Source organism: Taudactylus pleione, unplaced genomic scaffold, assembly GCF_031769625.1.
Source record: "Taudactylus pleione unplaced genomic scaffold, aTauple2 ptg000377l, whole genome shotgun sequence".
NCBI lineage: Eukaryota > Metazoa > Chordata > Amphibia > Anura > Myobatrachidae > Taudactylus > Taudactylus pleione.
In genome coordinates this window covers 4,388,337-4,415,414 of record NW_028284778.1, presented here as the reverse complement: position 1 = coordinate 4,415,414, position 27,078 = coordinate 4,388,337, and the positions used below count along the sequence as shown (strand labels likewise).

Below are 27,078 nucleotides of genomic sequence, written 5' to 3'. Positions count from 1 at the left end.
GGATGGCTGTGATGCAGATTCCACCATGCACATTAAAGCATACATCTACATGTATAAATGTAAAATATACGTTTCTGAGTCTGGTTCAGGAATATACTTTGGTTTGGCGACTGTACTATGCAGAGTCACAGGTATCTCAAGACACAGCTCTGCATGCTATTTAAAAGTCATATTTGAACGCAATTTGCATCTGCGTAATTAACGTGAATGGCATAGGATGCTACAACAAGCCCACAGTCCCTAGTGTGTGAATATATAGACAGCACCCGCTGTATTTTCAGTTGCAATCTAATTTAAAAGTTTATAAATTGAAGCTTATAGCTAGAAAACATTGTTTTTCGAAGTGTCCTGTGGTCTGTTTTTAAATGTTACTAAGAAGTGTTAGTCTGAAGTTTTTGGAGGGTCTTCTCTTTTCGAACCACATTCCTGCAGTGTTCCCGTCATGCAACTTGTTTCAGGTCTGGAGTTTTCCTTTCCATATTTCTGCTACAACCATTCACATTCACTCCCTATTTTCTTGTACATGTTGTACTTTCTAAGGTCTAAATAGTTTCTCTTTATGGAGAATTAAAAGTCAGTGGTGCTAAAATCAGGTAGTATCCCCACCCCTACTATGATCCTGCATATTATTTATTTTAGAGAAAAGGACCGTAACTCACCCGAGAAAATGTACCAAATTGTTTACCGCTCTTCAAGTCCTATGAGACCTGATTTTTCTTCAGAGAATGCTCTTCATTACCAATCCTGATCTCAGATCTAGAAAACTGGCCCTAACCTATCATGCATGTGACCACAATAATAGGAATAGAGAGGCCTGATTCTTAATTCTAATTGGTAAACTAAATAATTTTCCATGCACTGTTGTACATGTCTATGATCTAAGGATGGCCATCTGTCGATTAACATTGATGGCATAACTAATTCGACAGGGAAACATCGATGGTTTCAACCACCGAAGGCAAGTCTGCTCTATCACTCACCAGGCCAATGAGAGGTGGAGGAGTGGGCAGGGCTATGCGGGTCGTGTTAGGGACAGAGCTGAGCTCTGTGTCTCGGGGATAGGGGAAAGAAAAGAAAAAAAACATTGCCAGGCTGTGCCATTGATGGCAATAACCATAAGATCTCCTCTATCAATGACATGGCAACATCTCTTATAAAACTCACTTCTAAAAACACGCACTTTAGTAAATTTACCCCTAAGACTACAAACATCTATTGCCCATACCTTTATGAACAGGAATATATTGTATACAATTTCCTTGTATTTCTAACTTATTAATAGCGCCTATTTTTGTGTTAATCAGTCTCATTATTAATTTGTTACACTTAAATACTTTTGGGTGTGGTGACACCGATTTGACGGACAGATACTTATCAAGGCTGCTCTGTGCACATTTTGAGGATTAATCCAATTTCCTCTTGTACTAGAGTTGTTTGGTTCTCCAGAAATCCGAGCCCACCCGACTTTCATGAATCTGTACAGATCCAAGTCGCAGTTCTAATCTCCTGAAGAGGTCCGGATAAATCCAAGTAATGGTTCTGATCTTCCAGCAGTTTGGATTTAAAATCATTTTAGCTGTTTTAAAAAACATTTAATTTTTTTTATCCAGATCCTAAACCAAAGCACCTGGAGATCCGCGCATATCTCTACAGTTTGCTAACCCTTCAAAAACAGAGGACTTCTGTGACCGGACGCCTTTCGTCTAGGCCGGCCTTGGTCACGGGTTAGCGCTTTTGGACTCCCACTCACCGTCAGTGACCGCCTACCACTGACACCGTCCACTGCGCCCTGGGCGTTTACTGAAGCTGCCACCACCAAGCTCCTTTCAGCGGCGCTTGGTACCGCTTTTTACGTACAATCAGGCTCCTTCCTCGGCACCTGGAACCGCTTCTGCTGCGTATGCACTTGATTAGCTGCCGCCACACCCCCTGATTGGTGTCGGCTGATTCCTCCTATTCCCTCGCAATGGACCAGGTCTGCACGGTAGCTTGGCAGAGGGCTTGAACTTGGAGACGCGGAGCTCTTACCCAGAACAGTAGGAGAACGGCATAGCATTTGGCGCAATTCTTTGGTCGCAGGGTACAGATGTAATCGAAGTAAAGGCAAAAAGGTGTTTATTGCTCAAAGTCTTAAAGAAGACTTGTCCCTTCTGAATGAAGGGGAATACTCAGCATACAAGAAATCTTATCAGTCAGCAGTTCTTCTCCACAAAGGATTTACAAAGATGTACAACATACAGGGCTCACAGGCCCTCTTTTTATATAATTCTTACACACAATATCACAGGGACGTAAATCCGCCCTGTGTTCCTCTCAACTAATCATGCGGTGTCACAAAATATAAATAACCACGTATTACATTTCAAAGGAGTCACCCAATTTCCTCCTTTCTAATCTACCACCTAAAAGCAGTTGCTTCCTAAACATAAACTGATTTAGCATCCAGTATAACTGTCTCCTAAAATGTTGATATAACATTTCACAGGAAATGGTAAATGACATTTATCCTTTGATACATTTATCACGCAGTGACAACATATCTATGTAGAATAACCAGCAATAGTATTCGCTTTCGTCTTCCTGCAATATACAGGAAATCAGGAAAAACAAACATTTTTTTCCCCAGAAGTGCAGACACACAAGAGACAGTCTCAGGGACATATCAAAAGAAGATTTGGCCATTGACTAAGGCCCTACGGATGAGTTGTCCCTGACTTTAGTACGGTAGTGACAACCCTTACAGATTGGATTAGGGAAGCACTTCCCAAGTCAGTGGACTGGATACCCGCTGGTGAGTTGGCATTCCAGTTATTGAAGGAGGCTCTGGTACCAGCTCCAGTGCAGATGGCGCAATTTGAGGACCAGGACATTGTGATACGAACGAATGCTTCATTGCACGGGCTTGGAGCAGTACTGAGCCAGTAGGAGCCATATGGGCAGGAGCACCCTGTGGCTTGTTTGAGCAGGATACTGCTATGGTGGGATGTGGGGTATGCCACAATTGGAACACAGTGGTTGGCAATTGTTTGGGCATTGGACCCCCTTCCGCACTATGTGTGCGACTGGCCCCCCAAAGGGGAAACTGACAGACTGTTGTGGTGGAGCCTTGGACTTCAGTGTGACTATTTGGACATTGTGCACCGACAAGGAAAGGCCCACAGCAAAATGGATGAACTGTCTAGGCCAGAGCCAAAGCCCCCCAGGTAGCTTCCCTTAACCCCCCCAGGAGACTGCAGGACCAGGAGCCAAATTGTTGGGACATGGCCCTCTGGTGGCCCGCTTGAGGGGGGGGGGGGAAGTGTGGCCGGAGGCTGGCCACGAGGCTAATGGCGGCCGCAGCACTGACGGGGGTTAACCCCCTGTGCTGTGGCACCATATTTAAAGGGAAAAAGGGTGCTAGGCGCCATGTATAAATGTATTATCGGCGCTAAGCGCCATCTTTGAATTGTATTACCGGCGCTAGGTGCCGGGTGTGTGGCTGCACAGGAAAAGTGTGGGCAGAGTGTGGCTGCACGCTGGGAGACAGGGAGAGCCAGCTCCCACTGCGACCAGCTCTGAAACAGTTAAAAGCACAGGACACAGTGTAAAAGCACACTGCACATGGTTTATAATAAACTGTATTAAAGTATATATATATTGCTGTAATGCACTGCAGCTGATCTGCAATGCATTAGTGCATGAAGCAAAGTATATTTAATAGGCTATGCACTTATAGGAATATGGTTCAAGAGCATTTTATTGTAATGGGGATTGGCCTCCTGACATAGGAAGTGATGTTAATTATCCTGACCTATGGTAGTGGTCAAACCCTTTATGTAACAAAGCTTTCTTTGAAGTGCATTCGAAGGTGAGACCAGGATGGAAGCTTTCTGTGTGAAGGGAGTCAATGGCCAAATCTTCTTTTGATATGTCCCTGAGACTGTCTCTTGTGTGTCTGCACTTCTGGGGATAAAAAAAGTGTTTTTTTTTCCCGATTTCCTGAATATTGCAGGAAGACGAAAGCAAATACTATTGCTGGTTATTCTACATAGATATGTTGTCGCTGTGTGATAAATGTATCAAAGGATGAATGTCATTTACCATTTCCTGTGAAATGTTATATCAACATTTTAGGAGACAGTTATACTGGATGCTAAATCAGTATATGTTTAGGAAGCAACTGCTTTTAGGTGGTAGATTAGAATGGAGGAAATTGGGTCACTCCTTTGAAATGTAATACGTGGTTATTTATATTTTGTGACACCGCATGATTGGTTGAGAGGAACACAGGGCGGATTTACGTCCCTGTGATATTGTGTGTAAGAATTATATAAAAAGAGGGCCTATGAGCTCTGTATGTTGTACATCTTTGAAAATCCTTTGTGGAGAAGAACTGCTGACTGATAAGATTTCTTGTATGCTGATTATTCCGCTTCATTCAGAAGGGACGAGTCTTCTTTAAGACTTTGAGCAATAAACACCTTTTTGCCTTTACTTCGATTACATCTGTACCCTGCGACCAACAGAATTGCGCCAAACACTATTCCATTCTCCTACTGTTCTGGGTAAGAGTGGAGTCAGGGACAGGCGGTCACTGACGGGGAGTCCAAAAGCGCTAACCCGTGACCAGGGCTGGCCTAGACGAAAGGCGTCCGGTCACAACTTCTATTTTCTGTTCAATAAAAGTATCATCCTCTCTAGGTAAAAAATATCACAAAAATCAGAGACTTACATATTTAACCCCCCCACCCTCCAATAAACCTTGTATTTTTTATCCCCTCCCAATTCCATTTTAAGTGGCAAAAAAATAAAGTTAACTACCACTACCAGGAAAAATTAAAGAGAGTAAAGCAGATTTTTCTGCATGGTGCTCCCTGGTTATTTTGTACCTTGACAGCACCATTGGCATTAAAATGAATACGCTTATTAAAGTCCTCTACCCTTCCTTTTAGAGTTCGAGGGGTTTATTGACAAAGTGTCGGGTTGTAAAACTTGACACTTCTGTTCATGTTTATATTTAAAAGAGCAGTACTTTTACTAGCAAGATGCAGCTAGTGCGCCGGAACGTGCAAGTCCTGGGATGCCCACTTTCAGTACCCGAGCACCCTGCAACTCCGCCAGTGGTTATGCATACTCCATCGGCTCATCATCGTGTTCACCACCGTCACTTGCTTTCAATGAGTCCCATAACGCGCCCACACGACTGATTATTTTTTGCGTTCACTTTAGGCCACCTATCAGTCACACCCAGGAATGCTCATGGTTTTGTTTCACCATTTCTAGTGCCAGTGGTCCCGCACACAACAGCGCATTCGTCCGTACAAACAGGGTAACGCATGCACCATAGGGGTTTTCAGAATATTTTGTGCATGTGCTGTAGGAAATAACTGCTTAACTGTGCAAGCATCAGCATTGTGTGCACCTCTCAATCATGTATAATTTGGTGTTTGCTTTTCCAAAAACACAATAGAAACATGGGGGTTAGATATATGAAGCAGTGAAAAGAGTGAAGTGTGTCAGTGGAGAAGTTACCCATGGCAACCAATCAGCTCCTACCTATCATTTTATAGAATGTACTTGTAAAAATGTAACTTCAAAGCTGATTGGCTGACATGGGCAACTTCCCCACTAGCACACTTTGTCACTCCAATTAAACACACTCGATCACAGAGCGTTTAACATCAATTTATTAAGAGAAACACAACTTTTAAACTTACAATATAATACAGAAACTTCAGTGAGTGATCTATGAGCAGCTAAGAGGATATTAAAGAGTCATACAATCAGTAGGCTCTTAAGTAATGAAAGTAAATCACGGTTTCTGTGGTTTCTACAATTGGGAAAAAGAAAAGAAATAGGTAAACAGCAGTAATACAAAACAAGTCAAATACATTCTGATGTAATGTCCAGATTGTCTCATTGTAGAGCTGGGCTCCATTGTACACTGCCCACTGAAATACAGCTTTTACTGTCCAAGTTTAGTCAGTGAAGCTGAAGCAGGGTGTTGATAAGTCTTGATGTTAGAGGAAGAAAGAGCTTTGTCCCAAATTAAATTATTGCTGCAATAGAGTAAGGGGACCTGGATGCGTTTCAGAGCTGACTTGCACGTTCCTCAGGTGGCTGAATAGACCTGCCTTAATCCCAATATATTACATGAAATATATCAATTTATTCAACCAATTACATATCAGCTGCAAAAGTGAAGCAATGAACAGCCAGGAAACCCTGTACACAGCACTGAGTAAGCAGTTATATTTTCCTCTTTCACGGTCTGTTACTAATATCTCATTAATCACCTTTGTTTCACTTCTCATAGCAGTGTAGTCAGTTTATTCATTTTGAGTTACAAGAACTCATTGTTCTCTTATAGTATATTTGACCTTTTGCAGACTTGCCCTAGCCAGATCCATACTGTGTATATAACTGCATTTATCACATGTGCATGTTACACCTTTACTGCTTGCAGTTTGCCGTTCTCTTACCTGGTTCTTTCTTACGTTACTTATGTTTTCATGCCTACCGAATCACACACTAATATACTGCTGTCCTTCGCCTTACACCACAATTAACCCACATACAGATTTTCTTTTCTATATTTTTACATCAGACTCCCATAATTTTGTACCAACTATTGCTTTCAATATTTTTTTTATGCTTTTTGGTTCTGTTTTAAGCATTTTTTTTATATCAGTCTAATGTATGTATTTTATCTACACTTTATCATGAATCTCAAATTTTTGCATCAAGTTTCTACCCACTCTAACCCACTGATGAACAACAGGGCTGCGAAAAGGGACACACATTGCCATTAATTAAAAAATTAAATCACAGCCCTAAAAACTACTTCTACATGCCCACATCATTCATCCCAAAATTCCCCTCATTTGCTTCAAAATTCCATGTTCTTCAAAGCTCCCACTTTCTCCAAAATAGCCTTACATGCCCTTAGACCTTCACTTGCTACAAATTGCACCCACTTGCGCTCAGAACCCAAACCCTCAAATCCCACATGTACTATTATAATCCACCACATGCGACTCACACCCCACCACGTGCCCCTCAAGACCCTTACATGCCCATCAGTCTTCCCTTAAAACAATTTACACATTCAAAACATACAAAATGCCTTCTCACCAGTGTGAAATATACAATGTTTAACAAGACTTGATTTTTGTATAAAACATTTCTACACTCATAGCTTTGAAATGTTTTTCTTTTGCTTATATGAGTTCTCTGAATTACAGTTTGATCATTTTTCACATTGGAAACCCATCTGCGTGACGTTTCTGATGTTTAGTAAAAGATGATTTATGTGTAAAACATTTCCCACAATCAGAGCATGAAAATGGCTTCTCGCCTGTGTGAATTCTTCGATGTTCAACAAGATGTGATTTTTGTGTAAAACATTTCCCACACTCAGGACATGGATATGGCTTCTCACCTGTGTGAGTTCTCAGATGTTCAGAAAGATGTGATTTATGTCCAAAACTTTTCCCACAATAAGTACACTTAAATGGCCTCTCACCCGTGTGATGTCTCCGATGTACCACAAGAGCCAATTTGTGTGTAAAACATTTCCCACAGTCAGGACATGGATAGGGCTTCTCACCTGTGTGAAGTCTTTGATGTTCCACTAGATTTGATTTTCGTCTAAAAAATTTCCCACACTCAAAACATGGAAACGGTTTCTCCCCTGTGTGTGTTCTCTTATGTTCCATAAGACTTGATTGATATGTAAAGCGTCTTTCACACTCAGAGCATGGAAATGGTTTCTCACCTGTATGAAGTCTCTGATGTGTAACAAGATGTGATTTCCATGTAAAACATTTGCCACACTCAGAACATGTAAATGGTTTCTCACCTGTGTGACTTCTCTGATGTTCCACAAGACTTGATTTATATGTAAAGCATTTCCCACACTCTGTGCATGGAAATGGCTTCTCACCTGTGTGAAGTCTCTGATATTTAACAAGATCTTGTATGAATTCTTCACCACATTCAGAAGATGGAAATTGTTTCTCAGCTGCATGAATTCTCTGATGTATTATAAGACGTGGTTTATATGCAAAGCATTTCCCACATTCAGAACATGGAAATGGTTTCTCACCAGTATGAAGTCTTTGATGTTTAACAAGATCTGATTTCTGTGTGAAACTTTTCCCACACTCAGAACATGGAAATTGATTCTCAACTGCGTGAGTTCTCTGATGTACAACAAGAGCTGATCTATATGTAAAACTTCTACCACATTCATAACATGAGAACGGTTTCTCACCAGTGTGTGTTCTCTGATGTTCCATAAGGCTTGATTTATATGTAAAGCATTTCCCACACTCAGAACATGGGAATGGTTTTTCACCCGTGTGAAGTCTCTGATGTTCAACAAGGTTTGATTTCCTTGTAAAATATTTCCCACACTCAGAGCATGGAAAAGGGGTCACACCTGTGTGAATTATCTCATGTTCAAGAAGATTTGATTTCCGTGTGAAACATTTCCCACACTCCGAGCATGGAAATGGTTTCTCACCTCTGTGAATTTTCTGGTGTGTGATAAAAGCGGATTTAACTGTAAACCATTTGCCACACAGCGAGCATAAAAATGGCTTCTCGCCTGTGTGAAGTCTCTCATGTCTAACAAGAATATATTTGTTAGTAAAACATTTACCACATTCAGAACATGAAAATGATTTCTCCTTTGTGTGAGTTTGCTGATGTGCTACAAAGGCTGACTGATGCATAAAACTCTTACGAGATTCAGAAGAGAAAAATGTTTTATCACCTCTATGAGCTGCACTATGTGAAGCAATTTCTGCATCATCAGGAGAACATTTCTCATAATAAGACAGATCAGATGAGATATCTGCTTTGTGCAGTACTGGACGTATATTTAGTGTAATTGCGTTTTCTGCTAGATACTCTTGTGTGATGTTTTTATTTTCGCTTTCAAAATCTGGGGCCAAAATGAGATATCCCACTGAGGTATTCGTGCTTCTGCGTCCATCTGCTGGAAATAAATGTATGAAAAATAGACATCATTTTCTACATTAAGGATCACATTTACAATATGATTAATGAGTTCAAGATCTTCCAGTGTTTAATCTCAATTTAAAGCAGAGATTCACAAACTCCACCATTACAGTCCAGGTTTTAAGGATATCCATGCTTTAGAACAGGTGACTTTAGCACCTCAGTCAATTTGATTTAACCATCTGGGCTCAAGCATGGATATCCTTAATACCTGGATTGTAATGGCGGAGTTTAGGAACCTCTGCTTTAGTGCAATTACAGTTTCAGATCTTTAAACAAGAATGAATATAAGACAAAGACAACTTGAATAAACACTAAATACAGTTTTTAACTGATCGTATCACTTATTGAAGGAAAAAAAAGTTATCCAATACCAAATGGCCCTGTGTGAAAAAGTAATTGCCCCTTTAGTTACTAATTTAAATGTAACTACATTTAATCTACAATTATGGTCAATTAGGCTAGAGACAATCAGGCTTGACAACTGCCAGCACTGTTGTAGCTAAACATCACTGAAATGGAACCTTTCCAGCAGCTTTAGCACATATTTTATCCAATTTTGAGGACCGGTGACTCGCTTTTCCAAAATGGGTGGGTCCCCGGGGACACTCTTCGCTGCAGCCAATCCCTAGCTGCCAAATAAGTGACTGATGTATCCTGGCCAGGCTGCAGGCTATAAAAAGCAGAGGCGGAGCAAGGACATTCATGTTCGGCGCCTCTCTTGGCATGCACTGGCTGCAACGGCATTATAGTGACATGATGCGGATCCCTGACCAGGTGTGAAGACGGCCCCTGCTCCCGGCGTACTACAGTGTGCGTGAGGCTGTAGAAGATGGTGTTTCTGCTGTGGCTTCACTAACAGGAGGATTCCAGTGAGTCATAGCGGGTAGTGGGTGGGAATTTCATTACCACACGTGTGGGGAAGGGGGGGTTTCTGAGTACCTAGAGACCCCCCATCAGACAGATTCCCCCCTACACTGGTTGCAGTGGGGGCACAACCAATATGGCAACCCCCTTCCCATATCCTCCATGATTCGCGACATTACATTGCGACCCTTACCCCCTCCCTACCCCCAAGTACTGCCTGCCCCTAACCACCTCCTTACCCCCCAGTACTGCACCAGCTATCTACCCTTGCCCCTCATTACCCCAAGCACTGCCCTTGCCCCCTCATTACTCCAAGCACTGCCTGCCCCTACTTGCCCCCCAGCACTGTCGCAAATGCCATTCCACCCCTACCCTTACTACCTTCTACCCCAACTTCATGCCTTTACCCCTAGCTCTACACCAACTGCTGCTTGCCTTTAACCCCAATGTTTTAAAATGAGAGTTCCTGGGGATGCACAATTTTTTTCACTTAGCGTGATCACTGTTCCAGCAATGTGAAGACGGGTAAAAGATCTCAACAAGCAGCATATTATGCTGTGATCAAAAGTTATTCCAGAAGTAATGAGAACATTATTGAAATGCATAAGGTTACAAAGCCATTTCTAAGACTCTGAGACCCCAGCGAAACACAGTGAGAACTATTATTTCCAAATGGAGATAACTTGGAACAGTTGTGAATCTTCACAGGAGTGCACGGGCTACCAAAATTACTCCAACAGCGCATCGACCACTCATCCCAGAAGTCACTAAAGAATCCAGATTACCATGTAAGGAACTGCAGGCCTCACTCGCCTCATTCATGATTCCTCCATAAGAAATGGACTGGGCAAAAATAGGTATCCATGGGAGAGTTATAAGGCGAAAACCACTGCTAACCAAGAGGAACAAAAAGGCTCTTCTCACATTTGCCAAAAAACACATTAATAACCCTCAAGCCTTCTGGGCTAATGTTCTTTGGACTGATGAGTAAAAAATGGATATGGTTTCTGTTACATCTGGCATAAAGCATACACAGCATTCCACTAGAAGACCATCATAACAATCACACATGGTGGTGGTAGTGTGATGGTGTCGGATGCATTGATGCTTCGGGACCTAGATGACTTGCCATAATTGACGGCATCATGAATTCTGCTCTCTGCCATAAAATCGAAGGAGGAATGTCCGGTCATAAGTCTGATCTGAAGTTCAAGAGCAAATGGGGTTAGTTTTGCAGCAAGACAATCACCTGAAGTACAGGAGCAAGTACATCCTTTGAATGGATTTAAAGAAACAAAATTACAGTTTTGGAGTGGCCTAGTCAAAGTCCTAACTTGAATCCAATTGAGAAGCTGGGCAGGAACTTAAATGGGCAGTTCATGCTTGTAATCCCTCTAGTGTTGCTGAAATAAAGCAATTCTACTAAAAAGAGAGGGACAAAATTCCTGCACAGTGATGTAAAAGAGCTGATCTTCACATATCGGAAGTGTTTGATTGAATTTGTGGCTGCTAAAGGTTAAAAAAACAGTTATTAAGTTTAGGGAGGGGGCATTCATTTCTCACACGAGTGATATAGGTGTTAGATAAACTTTTTTTCTTCCATGAAATTATTTAAAAAGTGTATTTTGTGTTTACTCACGTTGTCTTTGTTTTATATTCAATGTTATTTGAAGATCGGAAACAATCAAGTGTGGCAAATATAGAAGAAATTTGGAAGGGGGCAAAAACTTTTTCACACCCCGGTACAGAGAGCAAATAGGACTCCTGCTCCACAGAAAAAACATTGGCTTAAATATAACAAAACTACGATACCAAGCACACTGCATAGACAATGACTTGCAGATAGCATAGCCAAATTAGACACCACCCAAAATGCAGACTTTGATAACCGCACCCCTATTGCCAAGCAAGTGTTACCGCCTGCCTGTTGCTAAAAGTCGCACAAACCCTAGAGAGCTTGAAAGCTCTGCAAACATGAGTACTGTAAACCCATGGCAAGGGTTTTAATGCTGATTTATCTCAACGCTCTGAAAGGTGGATTCATAGGAAGCAAGACACCCCCATAACAATGAAACAGCCTCTATACAGTATGTCCATCTGGTTAACCTCACGTGGCACAGCCCAGAGGTCACAGTCAAGCTACTCATTTTATCTACTAATAAACGACACTGATTCTGACAGGGCACCTCAGCCTCAACACACACACAGGACTGCACAGACTACCCAGTCCTGATTGTCCTAAAATGCCAACATTTGGGGTTTTTATCAACTTAACAGGTGTTGCCTTGTTTAAACTGCTTTTGGGTCATTCACAGAAACTACCTACCAATCCTGCTATACAGTAACATACTTGCACAGTAACTGCTGGCGCTAGGTAAGCTCATACTGCGATGTCTGTATATGACAGTATAATTACAGCTAGACACCACAGCGCCCTTCCCCAGCTACCTCGGGGGTGGATTGAAAGATCTACAGTAAAAATCTTGACAATGTCTAGATAGACACCGGGGGCCAAATATATTAGGGTGAGTTTAGAAAATGTGAGAGTTTAGCAGCAATCTCTCACATTGGTCAAGTTTTATCGTCAAAATAGGACTACATCTGGATGAGAATTTAAATCGTGAGAGTTTTTGAGTCTAAAAACATGCGAGTTTGCACATTCTCATACTCTATTACATAGGGCGAGTTTGCATGTTCTCATACTTTACTACATTGGGCGAGTTTGCATGTTTTCGTACTCTATTACAAAAGTCCAGGAATGATGATGTTTGTCCATGAAAGATGAAGTTTTGTCTCTTTCTGAGACCCGATTTTTTTTGTGGGAAAAATCCGAACCTGCTCATCTCTAGTTTGAAATAAATATTCTCATACATTACTACATTGGGCTAGTTTGCATGTTTTCGTACTCTGTTACATCGGGCAAGTTTAAAATGTGTGAGAGTTTATTGCTAAACTCTAACATTTTCTAAACTCTCACCCTATTACATTTGGCCCCAGATGTTAGACAGTCAATAGGTCGACAGGGACAAAATGTCGCCAGAGTCAAAGGGTCGACACAAAAAATGGTCGAAATGTTTTTTTTTTTTTCTAAACCTAACTCTCCCTTCTGGGGCCTAACCCTACACATTGGGGTAGGTGCCTGGCCCTAACTGTCCCTTCTACTGCCTAACCCTCCGGTAAGTGCCTAACCCTAACCGTCGGGGTAAGTGCCTAACCCTCTGATAACTGCCTAAAACTAAACCTTTAAAAAATAAAAATAATTTAAAAAATGTGACGACCAATATTTGTAAAGACCTTTAGACAAAGTCGACCATTAGTACAGGTCGACCTTCTGACCCTGTCAACCTATTGAATGTCTAACATCTGGTGTCTATCTAGACATTGTCAACTTTTTTACTGTAGATCTATAGACCGGATCCCAGCTATCTCTATCCCAGCCGCTGTCATCTCCTGCCATATGGTGAGTGTGATGGGGGAGCCAGCGTGTGTTGCTCAGTCGCTACCATCAGCCTATGGCTGTGCCCAGCTTCTGTCCTCCATTCCTGACAGTCCAGAGCTTCCAGGATCAGGAAGAGGCCGCAGCGAAGTCACCGAGAGCAGGTAGCGGCTATCCCAGTGCCAAACCATGTCCACGAAGGACAGTACACACTCCAGTGGGACCACAAACACAGGACTGCACAGTAGTGGGGCCCAACTACTGTATGAGGATGTCCAGGAGACAGGACACGGCTACCATGGCAGACAAGCCATGCCCTGTGCAGAAACAGGTGACCAAATTTCTATCAGCAGTCATTTTTCTATAACAGATGTATTTATTAGGCTAATATAGGCTAAAGCTTCTCTTCAGACAACCACTGAGAGGTAATGAGATCAGCGGGACACAGCAATAGAGCAAAAGCATCTGGAAAGAGAAGGAGAACAGACTATGGCACAGACAGAGGAAAGCAGAAAGCAGTAAGGGGAAAGCAGGATATTAGACAGATCAGAATATAAAGAGCAAGAGTACATAGCACCCAAGCACAGGAATCAGAGGTGAGAGACATTGCAATAACAGGTGTGTGGTTATATTTGTATCTGTGCAGGAAGGTGGAGCTTGTGTGTTGTGATCTTAGGTAGAGGGGAGGAGACTGGTCAGATCTCTTGGCTGGTTGGATATAATGATGTGAAGAGAAGAGAAGCCTGGACTGGGCCCTGATTCAGAGATTTACAGGACTCTTGATGTTCAAATAAATTTCAAATGATTGAATATCTGCGCATGCGCAGAAGTACCACTACGCACATGTGCGAATCTGCCCCAAATTGACATGCAGCTGGCGATTGGGAGTGGAAATGAGAGGCGTTCCAAAAGGAAAAACAAAAACTGAAGCGCGCTGAAGCCAGGGGCTGCCTCCTTGGATGTAGCTACACCGGCCCCCGGCTGCAATATTTTGCCGGACATCTTGAGGGTTACTCAGATCTCCGAAGTTCACGCAGATGATCAGATGGCTGTGTCTTTGGACATAGCAGCGGATCACAGGAGCCGGCAGCTGTTTTTTAGTGTACATCTCTGAATCCGGCCCACTCTGCGATGGTAGTGACAGAGGAGGGTGTAGGATAAGAGAGTGCTGTAGTGACAGAGGAGGGTGTAGGATAAGAGAGTGCTGTAGTGACAGAGGAGGGTGTAGGATAAGAGATGGCTGTAGTGACAGAGGAGGGTGTAGGATAAGAGAGTGCTGTAGTGACAGAGGAGGGTGTAGGATAAGAGAGTGCTGTAGTGACAGAGGAGGGTGTAGGATAAGAGAAGGCTGTAGTGACAGAGGAGGGTGTAGGATAAGAGATGGCTGTAGTGACAGAGGAGGGTGTAGGATAAGAGAGTGCTGTAGTGACAGAGGAGGGTGTAGGATAAGAGAGTGCTGTAGTGACAGAGGAGGGTGTAGGATAAGAGATGGCTGTAGTGACAGAGGAGGGTGTAGGATAAGAGATGGCTGTAATGACAGAGGAGGGTGTAGGATAAGAGATGGCTGTAGTGACAGAGGAGGGTGTAGGATAAGAGATGGCTGTAGTGACAGAGGAGGGTGTAGGATAAGAGATGGCTGTAGTGACAGAGGAGGGTGTAGGATAAGATGGCAGTAGTGACAGAGGAGGGTGTAGGATAAGAGATTGTTGTAGTGACAGAGGAAGGTGTAGGATAAGAGATGGCTGTAGTGACAGAGGAGGGTGTAGGATAAGAGATTGCTGTAATGACAGAGGAAGGTGTAGGATAAGAGATTGCTGTAGTAGTGACAGAGGAAGGTGTAGGATAAGAGATGGCTGTAGTGACAGAGGAGGGTGTAGGATAAGAGATGGCTGTAGTGACAGAGGAGGGTGTAGGATAAGAGATTGCTGTAGTGACAGAGGAGGGTGTAGGATAAGAGATTGCTGTAGTGACAGAGGAGGATGTAGGATAAGAGTGCTGTAGTGACAGAGGAGGGTGTAGGATAAGATGGCTGTAGTGACAGAGGAGGGTGTAGGATAAGAGATGGCTGTAATGACAGAGGAGGGTGTAGGATAAGAGATGGCTGTAGTGACAGAGGAGGGTGTAGGATAAGAGATGGCTGTAGTGACAGAGGAGGGTGTAGGATAAGAGATGGCTGTAATGACAGAGGAGGGTGTAGGATAAGAGATGGCTGTAATGACAGAGGAGGGTGTAGGATAAGAGATGGCTGTAATGACAGAGGAGGGTGTAGGATAAGAGATGGCTGTAGTGACAGAGGAGGGTGTAGGATAAGAGATGGCTGTAGTGACAGAGGAGGGTGTAGGATAAGAGATGGCTGTAATGACAGAGGAAGGTGTAGGATAAGAGATTGCTGTAGTAGTAACAGAGGAAGGTGTAGGATAAGAGATGGCTGTAGTGACAGAGGAGGGTGTAGGATAAGAGATGGCTGTAGTGACAGAGGAGGGTGTAGGATAAGAGATTGCTGTAATGACAGAGGAAGGTGTAGGATAAGAGATTGCTGTAGTAGTAACAGAGGAAGGTGTAGGATAAGAGATGGCTGTAGTGACAGAGGAGGGTGTAGGATAAGAGATGGCTGTAGTGACAGAGGAGGGTGTAGGATAAGAGATTGCTGTAGTGACAGAGGAGGGTGTAGGATAAGAGATTGCTGTAGTGACAGAGGAGGATGTAGGATAAGAGAGTGCTGTAGTGACAGAGGAGGATGTAGGATAAGAGAGTGCTGTAGTGACAGAGGAGGGTGTAGGATAAGATGGCTGTAGTGACAGAGGAGGGTGTAGGATAAGAGATTGCTGTAGTGACAGAGGAGGGTGTAGGATAAGAGATGGCTGTAGTGACAGAGGAGGGTGTAGGATAAGAGATTGCTGTAGTGACTGAACAAGGAGAATATGTGACTCTGTTCTGTAATAAGTGATTATTACTCACCTGTGCTGATATCTGTAGGGATTTCCTCCTCCTTACACTGCTGGTCACCCCTCACATATATCTCTTCTTCTTCCAATACATCTTCTATCTTAATATCAGTCAGATCATCACCCTATACAACCCATAAAACAATAAACAGCATATTAATGTTTGGTATATTAAATAATAGAGGGGTCAGTATATAAGACACACACAGCTTCTCTACAGAAGTCACTTTGGTATGAAGATATTTGGCGAGTCCCCAAATCCTACCTACCTGATCCTCCTGTGGGGTCCGGCAATTCTCCTCTGTACAGTCCTGTGAATAAAGAGGACGGGGACATCTCTCTGGGGTATCTCTGTTACCAGCTCCATCTGTAGGAGACACACAGTGAGTGAGTACATTGTATATATGTGATTATATATTGTGTGTACATGAACATATGCAACCCATAGGGATGCTGCATTTACTTAGTAAATAAATAAGCATATGTTGTATATAGTGTGATAGAAGCACTGGAGAAGTTAGGGATGGCGTGTATATGTGTCCCAGATTCCAGCAATATGTATTTTAACCCCCAGGAAGAGTCTGTTTTGCAAACAGATCTGAGTGTCGGCTTTTGGTAAAAGCCGGAGAATGGGTCCTGGGGGTGTGGATGTGAGAGAGAAGGGAGGGCTCCATCCACAGGGCCGTTTCAGGTGTTAGGCCTTCCAGCCTGTGAGCAGGCTAATTAAAGAATACACCTGGAAGTGGCTCAATATAGCTGTGTAAGAGTTTTGATGCAGTGTTTCACACACCCTGGGGAGAACAGACACTGAGGTTTTGTTCAGAGACACTGGGACATTTTGAAAGTGCTGTGTTTGTTTCCTGGCTGCTGTGTGTAAGGAGGTGTCCACATACCCCAGGAGAGGGACCCCCTACCCCGATCATATCACAATTGGTGGAGAATGCACGCAATGCACACTGGAAATTGCAGCAAGAGGAAAAGTTCTTCATTTAAAGTGACAGACACCAATTTGTTGTGTTGGATAACAACTCGTGTTCTGTGAAGTCCATGAAGGTGGCATCAACAGGTGCTTAGAGAAGCCAGGTTTTGCTACAAACCTACAACTAAAGACAACATGGAGGACATTGTTAAGGCCTTGCTCCAATCTAACAAAACTCTGCAAGAAGCTACCAGGGCTCAGCAAGAAGCTACCAGGGCTCAGCAAGAATCCACCAAGGTGCAACTATTGGCCTTTGAGGCAGCCCAGAGGCAACAACAAGTCGCCATCGAAGCAACCCGCCAGGCCCTAGCGGAAAACAGCCAGGCCATAAAAGAGGTGGTACGACACCTAGTAGCCCGGTCTGGAGATGCTACTACTGGACTTCCAAACGACACTCGCTCCATTCGGGCAGTCACTTTCTGCAAAAGATGACCGAGAGTGATGATGTGGAACCGTATCTTACGGCCTTTCAGAGAACCGTAGAAAGGGAGAGTTGGCCCAAGGAACAGTGGGCAAGTCTTGTGGCACCCTTCCTATCTGGAGAACCACAAAAGGCCTACTATGATTTGTGCCTGGCTGATGCCAAGGACTATGCAAAGCTAAAACGGGAGATCCTTAACTCACTTGGGGGGTCACCTCATTTGTTCGGGCCCAACGAGTCCACCGCTGGGAGTTCCAAATGGAAAAGTCTCCACGCTCACAGATGCACGACCTCGTCCATTTAACCACAAAATGGCTACAGCCCGAGACGCTGACAGGACCGCAGATCGTGAAGAGAGTCGTGGTGGACCGGTATCTGCGATCGCTACCTGCATCTCTGCGCAGACCAGTTAGTCGAACTGGTGGAGAGGTATGTGGCGGCTGAGGAACTGTTGAGTGTGTCCCACCGAGCCCCGGTTCCGCCTACGGCGATCTTCCGTGACTACTGGTAAGACTGATCCAGGGGAGAAGGGTGCTGGGCGGTGGAATGAACTTAATACTGTGGGTTTGGAACCTGGGGATAGGCCAGCCAGGCCAGGAAGGTTCTTACCCTATAAGAGACTTGATAATAATATGATACAATGTTTTCGATGTAGTGAATTGGGCCATATTGCTGCTAATTGTCCACTCAGCTCTGAACCTATGCATTGTGATACTACTTATGTCCGTCTCAGAATGTCTTTCTTTACACAGCCTGCCTGTACTGCTGACCAACAGGCTGAGACAGATAAGCATATGTGTAAGGTTACTGTAGAAGGCAATTAAAGTAGCGGCTCTGTTAGATTCTTGCAGCCTGGTTACACTTATGAAAGCTGAACTGGTGAACCCTTTAAAGCGCAAGGGAGGAGCTGTTGGTGTGACCTGCATACATGGAGATACTCGGTATTATGTTACTGCGAAAGTGAACATAGAAACACAGTGTGGTTCCGCTATAGTCTCTGTGGCTTTGGTGCCTGGCTTGAAGTATGATATAATGTTGGGGAGAGACTTTGCTCACTTCTGGAAGTTGTGGGAAAGCCGATTTGTTACCAAAGTAAATAATCCCGACCCATTTGAGAAGGTTGCTGATGCAGTAGCAGGGGAAGTGTCTTCAGAGTCTGAGAAGTTCCCTTTTTCTTTCGTGATTGGTGAACCAGAGAATACGGAGATGGGAAGTATTATTAAGGATAGAGCAGCTCTGTCAACCGTCCCGGCCACTCCAGTAAACTTTGGGCCTTTGGTTCCTGAAGTGACAATAGCTCAAAACCCTGTTGACCGTTCAACAGCGTGAAGTTAAGGAGTTTCTTATCAGAAATAGGGTTTTGTTCTCAGATGTACCGGGCAAAACCACAGTCATTAAACATGACATAATCAACATAATCACTGACCCAGGGGTTAAGGTTAACCTAAAGCCCTGTAGGTTACCAGAAGCCCATAGGGAATCAGTGTCTAAAGAAATAAAAAAAATGTTGGAACTGGGTGTAATTGAAAAATCGCATAGTGAGTGGTCAAGTCCCATTGTGCTTATTCCAAAGCCTGACGGGAGTGTAAGTTTCGGCAACGATTTTCGAAAATTGAACAGTGTGTCAAAGTTCGATGCCTACCCAATGCCAAGGGTGGATGAGCTAATTGAAAGGCTAGGAACAGCCAGGTATTTAACCACGCTAGACTTATCCAAAGAGTATTGGCAAGTGCCGTTAACTGAGAATGCCAAAGAAAAGACAGCTTTTCCGACGCCAAAAGGATTGTTCCAATATAAGATGTTGCCCTTTGGGTTACGTGGGGCACTAGCTACCTTCCAAAGGATGATGGACAGAATTCTAAGACCCCATAGACGGTATGCTGCTGCTTGTCTAGGTGAGGTAGTCATTCATAGGCCTGATTGGTAGTCTCATTTGCCCAGAGTACAAGCAGTGTTGGACTCCATCCATAGGGCAGGGTTGACAGCCAACCCAGAGAAATGTTGCCTAGGGATGGAGGAAGTAAAGTATCTTGGGTTACACCATTGGCAGAGGTTTAATAAAGCCACAGCTTAATGACAAGGTGGTTCTTGGCATTACAAATTTTCAAGCTCACAATAGAACACAAACCAGGAAGCCAGCTGGCCAATACAGATGCTTTGTCACATGTCCATTGTTTGGGGGCTGCAGTTGTTCCGCCCAGAGGTCGAAACAAAGGGGGGGGATATGTGATAGAAGCACTGGAGAAGTAAGGGATGGTGTGCATATGTGTCCCAGATTCCAGTAATATGTATTTTAACCCCCAGGAAGAGTCTGTTTTACAAGATCTGAGTGTCGGCTTTTGGTAAAAGCCAGAGAATGGGTCCTGGGGCTGTGGATGTGAGAGAGAAGGGAGGGCTCCATCCACAGGGCCGTTTCAGGTGTTAGGCCTTCCAGCCTGTGAGCAGGCTAATTAAGGAATACACCTGGAAGTGGCTCAATATAGCTGTGTAAGAGTTTTGATGCAGTGTTTCACACACCCTGGGGAGAACAGACACTGAGGTTTGTTCAGAGACACTGTGATATTTGAAAGTGCTGTGTTTGTGGTAAGGCAGTAGGGCCTTGCCACTGGTAGAGAGGAAATTACCTGTCTAGTCAGTGCCCACCTGGGCTAGGATTTAATTTAATGTTTGTTTGATAATTGGAGTTGCACAATAAAGACTGGTGCCGACCAGCTTGCACGAAAACCCACGACTGGAGTGTTTGTTTCCTGGCTGCTGTGTGTAAGGAGGTGTCCACCTACCCCAGGAGAGGGACCCCCTACCCCGATCATATCACAATAGTTAATATAATATATCAACCAGGAAGGCAGGACCAATGGGAAATTTGAAGACCAGTAATCCCTAAATAAGGGGATATATTTCTACCAACAGTCATTTTAGGACATTCTCAAATGATATGGAAAAATGTATGTCCAGCGTCTATATATCTGTAACAGTGTGAAACACTTTAAGCAGCACCATAGGAATGCGGAGTCTTCTGCACATAAGCTTATACCTGGTCTCTCCTACCTTGCTAGTGTTGGGAGATATGGTATATGATGTCACATTAACCTGGTATAGAGTTTCCTTTTCGTATCCTGGCAAAGGATTTTAGTGGCAGGGATAGCAAGCAGTGAGCAAAATAGCAATGTGCATGCTTTATTTAAACTTAACAGCACTTATATTGAGACGGAGTTCGTAGTCAAGGACTGAAGGGTGCGTAGCCGATTTCGGTACATGGAGGAGTCAAATTGGGAGCATTTGAAGTGGGGAATCCAGACAAGCCAGGTTGACACAGGTGAGCAACACAGGGGGCAGACAGAAGCAGGTAAGTTGGACAGAACGGTTCAGTGCAGAGTTGAGCAATATTGCGAGCAGGCAGATATGGAGAGTTCAGATGAACCAGGTGGGTACACAAACAGCTAGTTCAGGGAGCAAACAGAAATAGGTAGTCAAACGAGCTGGATCCTCACACTGTATAAGTTCAGTATCAGAGTGGGGTGAGCCAACAAGCAAACAATGCTATTAATTACCTACCGACCTCCTATTAGATTTGCCCCTGCCTAATACCATCAGTAGCAGGGAAGCGAGGGCAGAAAGATCACCTGGTAATTTGCACATACGCGGTTGCATTTCCCCCAGGGACTCATGGCAGACTGGCACTTCTCTTGCAGCATGCAGGAAAACGTGTTAAAGGTAGGTGAGCTATCAATCTTTGCCAGGCTCTCAAGTTGTTTAATCGTAATAGGCATATTTTCAGGAGCAAAACGGGGAACACATACTGACATTACTCCCCTTCTTACAAGGCGCCTTTTCAATCAAAGATGAATTGTCTTCAGACCCCAAGGTATTTTCTTTGAGTACTTATCCTTTCCATTTAAAAGGTTAGTACAGATGTTTGTTCTTATATTTAAAGAAGAAGTAGCGAAGCATAATTAGAGGACATAGAGGCCACTTTATATTGAGATGTATTTTTAAATATTGGACGAATCTTCTGCATAGATTGTGGTAGCTGTACTTTGACTACAATAGAAGATGCTACTGAGATAGTCCACAAGTTTGTTTGTAAACTTCACTGATGGTTAAGCAAGTTTAAAATCTTGGTAGAAAGCCGGACCCCATCACCAACCTTACTGTCTGGTTCTGAGGACCATTCCTTTTCTGCTTGCATCAAGAGTTTTGCCCAAATCTTTTTAGGGTCTAGGTCTAAGGCTCCGTACTACTGGTACACTACTGGAAGGCAAGGCATCAGGGAATGACTGCAGGTCACGAATAGCTGGCAAATAATGGACTGTGTAGAGTAGATAAGTGCTGACAATTGTGGTAAGCGGAATCGGTCAACGTAAGAAATTCCAGCAAGTTACCTCACAGGAATAAAAGGAGAGTTATGGTAATTACCTTTGTTAACTCTTTCTTCGAAGTCCATAGGGTCCACAGGGAGACAATGGGGTGTAAGGTGGGACCTGGAGGACCGGACACCAACAGAAAAGCCTTTCAATCCCAGGATGCTCTGGTCCTTCCCCCTATACCCCGCCCACAGCCTGATTGCAACTAATTGTTAACAAGCCCAAGGCAGGAGCAGGAGAGAAGAAAGAGAGTTAACCAATAAGTTTTACCATAACTGTCCTTTTCTTCTTCAGGGTCCATAGGGCTCTACAGGGAGACAATGGGGATGTCCCAAAGCAGTTGCTGAAGGGCGGGAACGCTCCTGAGCTGATAGGAGAACCATACGCCCGAAGGAAGCATTCTGAGAGGCAAATGTATCAAAGGCATAAAACCTAAGAAAGATGTGGACAGAAGACCAGGTGGCCGCCCTGCATAGCTGTTCAGCTGAGGCGCCACACCGGGCTGCCCACGAGGGACCCACAGAGCGAGTAGATTGACCAGATAATGTAGCCGGCACAGGAAAGCCAGACTGCGTGTAAGCCTATGAAATAGTCATGCGAATCCATCTGGCCAGAGTCTGTTTGTTAGCTGGCCAACCCTTCTTGTGAAATCCATATAGGACGAAGAGGGAGTTTGATTTCCTGATGGAAGTAGTACTGTCCACGCAGATCTTCAGATCACAGCCCACATCCAAAGAGGCCTCACCTGCCGAGAGGTCTGGTGATTGAAAGGCCGGAACCACAATTACCTAATTTGGGTGGAAACGAGAAACCACCTTGGGAAGGAAGCCCGGGCGTGTTCTAAGAACAGCCCTGTCCCTATGAAAGATTAAAAAGGGGGAGCGATATGAAAGCGCCCCTAAATCAGATACCCTACGAGAAGATGTGATGCCCAGAAGAAACGGAGTCTTCGCAGTGAGCCATTTGACATACACTGATTCCAGGAGTTCGAATAGAGGTTCCTGAAGTGCTTGGAGCACCACTGCCAAATCCCATTGAGCCACAGGAGGGACAAAGGGAGGTTGTATACGTAGAACACCTTGCAGGAAGGTGTGAACACCCGATATAGGAGCAAGTCTGCGCTGGAACCAAATGGACAAAGCAGAGTCATGGACTTTCAGAGATGCTAGGCGGAGGCCTAGATCCAATCCAGCCTGAAGAAAGGCAAGAATTCTAGACACCTTAAAAACTTGAGGGTCATAGTTTCTCAGAGCACACCATTGGAAATATGTATGCCATATTCTGTGATAAATCCTGGTTGAGGCCGGTTTACGTGCTCTGAGCATGGTCTGGACCACAGAGCTAGAAAATCCCTTAGCCGTTAGGAGGGATGTCTCAAGAGCCAAGCCGTTAAAGACAGACGGGCTAGGTCCGGATTTAGACATGGACCCTGAGACAACAGGTCTACTCTTAGTGGAAGTTGAAGAGGAACGTCTATGGAGAGACTTTGAAGATCAGAGTACTAATGCCGTCTGGGCCAAGCCATAGCTATCAACAGGACTGTGCCTGCTTCCTGCTTGAACTTTCAAAGAATTCAAGGAAGCAGGGATATTGGGGGAAAGAGATATGCCAAATGGAAGGTCCATTTCACTGACAATGCATCCACGAAGGCTGTATCGGGGTCCCTTGTCCTGGTTCCATATACTGGAAGTTTGTTATTGTGTCGTGAGACCATGAATTCCACATCCGGCGGACCCAATTTGTACAACAGGAGCTGAAAGACTTCTGGATGTAGAGACCACTCTCCTGCATGCACGTCGTTACGGTTTAGGAAATCTGCTTCCCAATTGAGAACTCCCGGGATGAATACCGGGGAGGTGGGTGGGAGATAGTGTTCGGTCCATGTGAGAATGTGGGACACTTTTGCCCGACTTCGAGTGTCTCCTTGGTGACTGAGGTAGGCCACTGCCCTGGCGTTGTCGGACTGTACTTGACTGAGCCTAGTCCTGGATCCAAAAGGGACGACCCTTGTCTAAATTGAATGTCTGTAGCCACCAGGCTAGGGACAGGCGAAACTCCGGGGGAAGCCCATCATATGGAGTGAAACTGAGCGAACTCAACCATATCGAAGGTGGACACCATTAATCCCAATGTATGCACTGCAGCGTGAATTGACACTCAGCGACTGCGGAGCAGTCTGCGCACTCGGTGTTGTATTACTGAGATCTTGTCTGTTAGAAATATTCTTTTAACCTGAGAGTCCAAGAGGGCTCCTAAATGTACCATTCTTTGAGAAGGTGTCAGGGAAGACTTTTTCCAGTTGATCAGCCAACCGTACTTTTGTAGGAAGGCAATTGTTACCTGCAGATGGCGGTGATGAATCTCTGGGGAGCTGGCCAATAGCAAGAGGTCGTCTAAGTACGGGAGTAGTCTGATCCCTTGATGACGAAGGTAGGCCGCCATAACTACCATAACTACCATGATTTTGCTAAAGACCCGAGGGGGCCGTTGATAGGCCAAATGGTAGAGCCTGAAAATGGTAATGTGCTGCAGGATAGCAAACCAGAGATATGGTTGATGAGAAAGCGCTATAGGTACATGCAGGTAAGCGTCCTGAATGTCCAGAGACACCATAAAATCCCCAGGCTCCATAGCTAGGATAATAGAGTGGAGGGTTTCCATAGGAAACCTGGGCACTCTGATAAACTTGTTCAGAGATTTGTGGTTGAGGATTGGCCGATGAGAACCGTTGGGCTTCTGAACCAGGAAAAGAGTAGAATAATAGCCCTTGCCTCGTTGTGAGGAGGGGGCCTAGAATTATTATTACTGAATTCAGTAAGGACTGAATGTCTTTTTGGAGCAGCAGGGTCTTGCTTGGGTCCGATGGAAGTCCTGAGCAAAAGAACTGGGGGGGGGGTCGCCCTAGGAAGGATAGGGCATATCTGTAGGAGACCACTTTTCTTACCCAGGCGTCTGATGCCAAACTGGGCGAATTGAAGCTGTCGGGTCCCCACCCTGGGAGCCCCCAGAGAGAGGCCCGACCAGTCAGGCTGTAGGTGGATGTCTTGTAGCCCAGGCATGTTTGGCCCTAGGCTTGGAGGCCTTGGCTGATGCCGTGGAAAGGACTGACCCTTAGCTTTTCCTTAAGGGCGAAAGGACTGAAAGGATTACGTCCGAGGCTTTGTATTATATGCAGAGGGCAGGAACGCTGTCTTGGAAGCTGCCAAAGTAGTCACAATTTTATCTAATTCTGGACCAGATAGGACATCTCCAGAATAAGGAAGAGACTCCAGAGCCCTTTTTGAGCCTGAGTCTGCTTTCCAGGAACGGAGCCAAACAATACGGCGGTCCACTATTGAAGTGACAGATATTGTGGATGCCAGGAGAACCATATCCATAGCTTCTTCTCCCAAGTAGGAGGCTGCATCTCGAATGTGAGATATGTAGGATAGTTGTTCCCTTGAAGCATCATGGGGAAATGTCTCTTCTAGGGCCTCTGCCCCACTCTCAATGGCTTTTGCCACCCAGGCCTTAACCCTAGCAGGACGAGTAATAGCTCCTGTAAGAGTATATGGATGTGTGACAAGCTTCTATATGCCTATCTGTAGTCTCCATCAAGGAGGTTGCATTATGGATGGGTAAGGAGGCATTCTTAACCAGACGTGTTACATGAGAATCCACTGCTGGGGGAACTTCCCATTTAGTGCAATCAGTAGCTGGAAGAGGGTAAAAGGAACTTAAACGTTTTGGAATTTGAAACCTTTTACCGGGCATATTCCATGCTTCGTCCATGTGATCAGATAGCTGGTCAGTGAGGGAACTCTGGTAAAACTACCTTTTGTCGTTTAAAAAGTGGTTGTTTTTTTGTTAGGAGCGGGTTCTTCCTCTTCTATTTGTAAAATAGATTTTACAGCTCTCACAAGAGCAGGTATATTTAATATAAAGGGTGGCTCCTGGTCTCCCGATAAGGATAAGGAGTGAGAGAGGTCTGCGTCTTCTGCCCAGTCCATCTCCTGAGACCGGAGGCTAGACTGCGTAAAGAAGTATTCACCCCGCAAGCGAAGGTCTGCCTTACCCGTCTCCTGGATTCCGGGGTGCAGTGTGGGGAGCCTGCTAGCTAGTCCCCATCAGAGACCCGCCGGGAGTACCTAGCCGGGGCTTGGTGTCACTGCGCCGCGTAGGGGTGATGGAGCAGCTGCGCAGACGTCCAAGGGACTTTTTGCTGCTGCTCAGTAGTCAACACACTAGAATTAAAAATAAATCATAAAAATAAGTTTGGGCTGCTTGAAGCAGCCCCACTGTTAAAAATGGTGAACCAGCTTCTGCCGGACACCAATAAGACTAAGTTGCCCTCAGGCTGTGGGCGGGGGAAGGACCGCAGAATGCTGGGATTGAAAAGCTTTGCTGTTGGTGTCCGGTCCTCCAGGTCCCATCTACACCCCATTGTCTCCCTGTGAAGCCCTATGGACCCCGAAGAAGAAATAATATTTGAGGCACCGGCTCACCCTCTCCTTTTGACCATTCGTTTGAGGGTGGTTCCGAGAGGACAGTTTTCGCTAAATTTGTGTTTCATAAGCAGGAAGTAAATTGTTACCTCTGTCAGATATGATGGCTTGAGGACAACCATGAAAACTGTTAATATTTTATTATTATTATGAAGAGAGGAGCCCATGGTACAAAATGCACCACCTTAGAGAATAGGTCTCCAAAGACCAATATTTTGGCACAGCCTTTGCACGAAGGCATATCTGAGATAAAGATCTTTCTTTGCCAGGATAGGCAAAGGTTGCAATGTACCGCTAGGTAGCATATGTGAAAGTGTATTATGAGCACAAGTCTCACAATCCTTAACATATTCTTTAATAGATTTAATAAACTTTGGCTACCAGCATTGACAAGCAATTCGTTCTAGTGGGGAAGTAGTTAATTAATCGGCATCCACAATGTCGACTATCACATTACTGGCAGCATAATGTCAACCACAGTATGCTGACACGGTATTAACGGGAGTTAAAGCATTTTAACCGGGATGGCACTGTAACTTTAGACATGATGCTCTGCTAACATTACTATAGTGTCGA

The 27,078-nt window shown here is 44.4% G+C and overlaps 1 protein-coding gene across 2 annotated transcripts in view; it reads right to left on the bottom strand.

Annotated features, from left to right (window-relative positions):
• Nucleotides 1-5,648: 5,648 nt before the first annotated feature.
• LOC148508054 (uncharacterized) overlaps nucleotides 5,649-27,078 on the bottom strand; it is a 41,237-nt gene continuing 19,807 nt past the window's right edge. The window contains exons 9-11 of one of the 2 annotated variants that reach the window (XM_088445169.1): nucleotides 16,524-16,621; nucleotides 16,268-16,379; nucleotides 5,649-8,983 (exon numbers count right to left, since the gene is read on the bottom strand). In XM_088445169.1, coding sequence (XP_088301295.1) covers nucleotides 7,236-8,983; nucleotides 16,268-16,379; nucleotides 16,524-16,621 — 1,958 coding nt within the window. In that variant the 3' untranslated portion in view covers nucleotides 5,649-7,235. The remainder of the gene's footprint in view (nucleotides 8,984-16,267; nucleotides 16,380-16,523; nucleotides 16,622-27,078) is intronic. The other variant, XM_088445171.1, reaches the window with a different exon arrangement.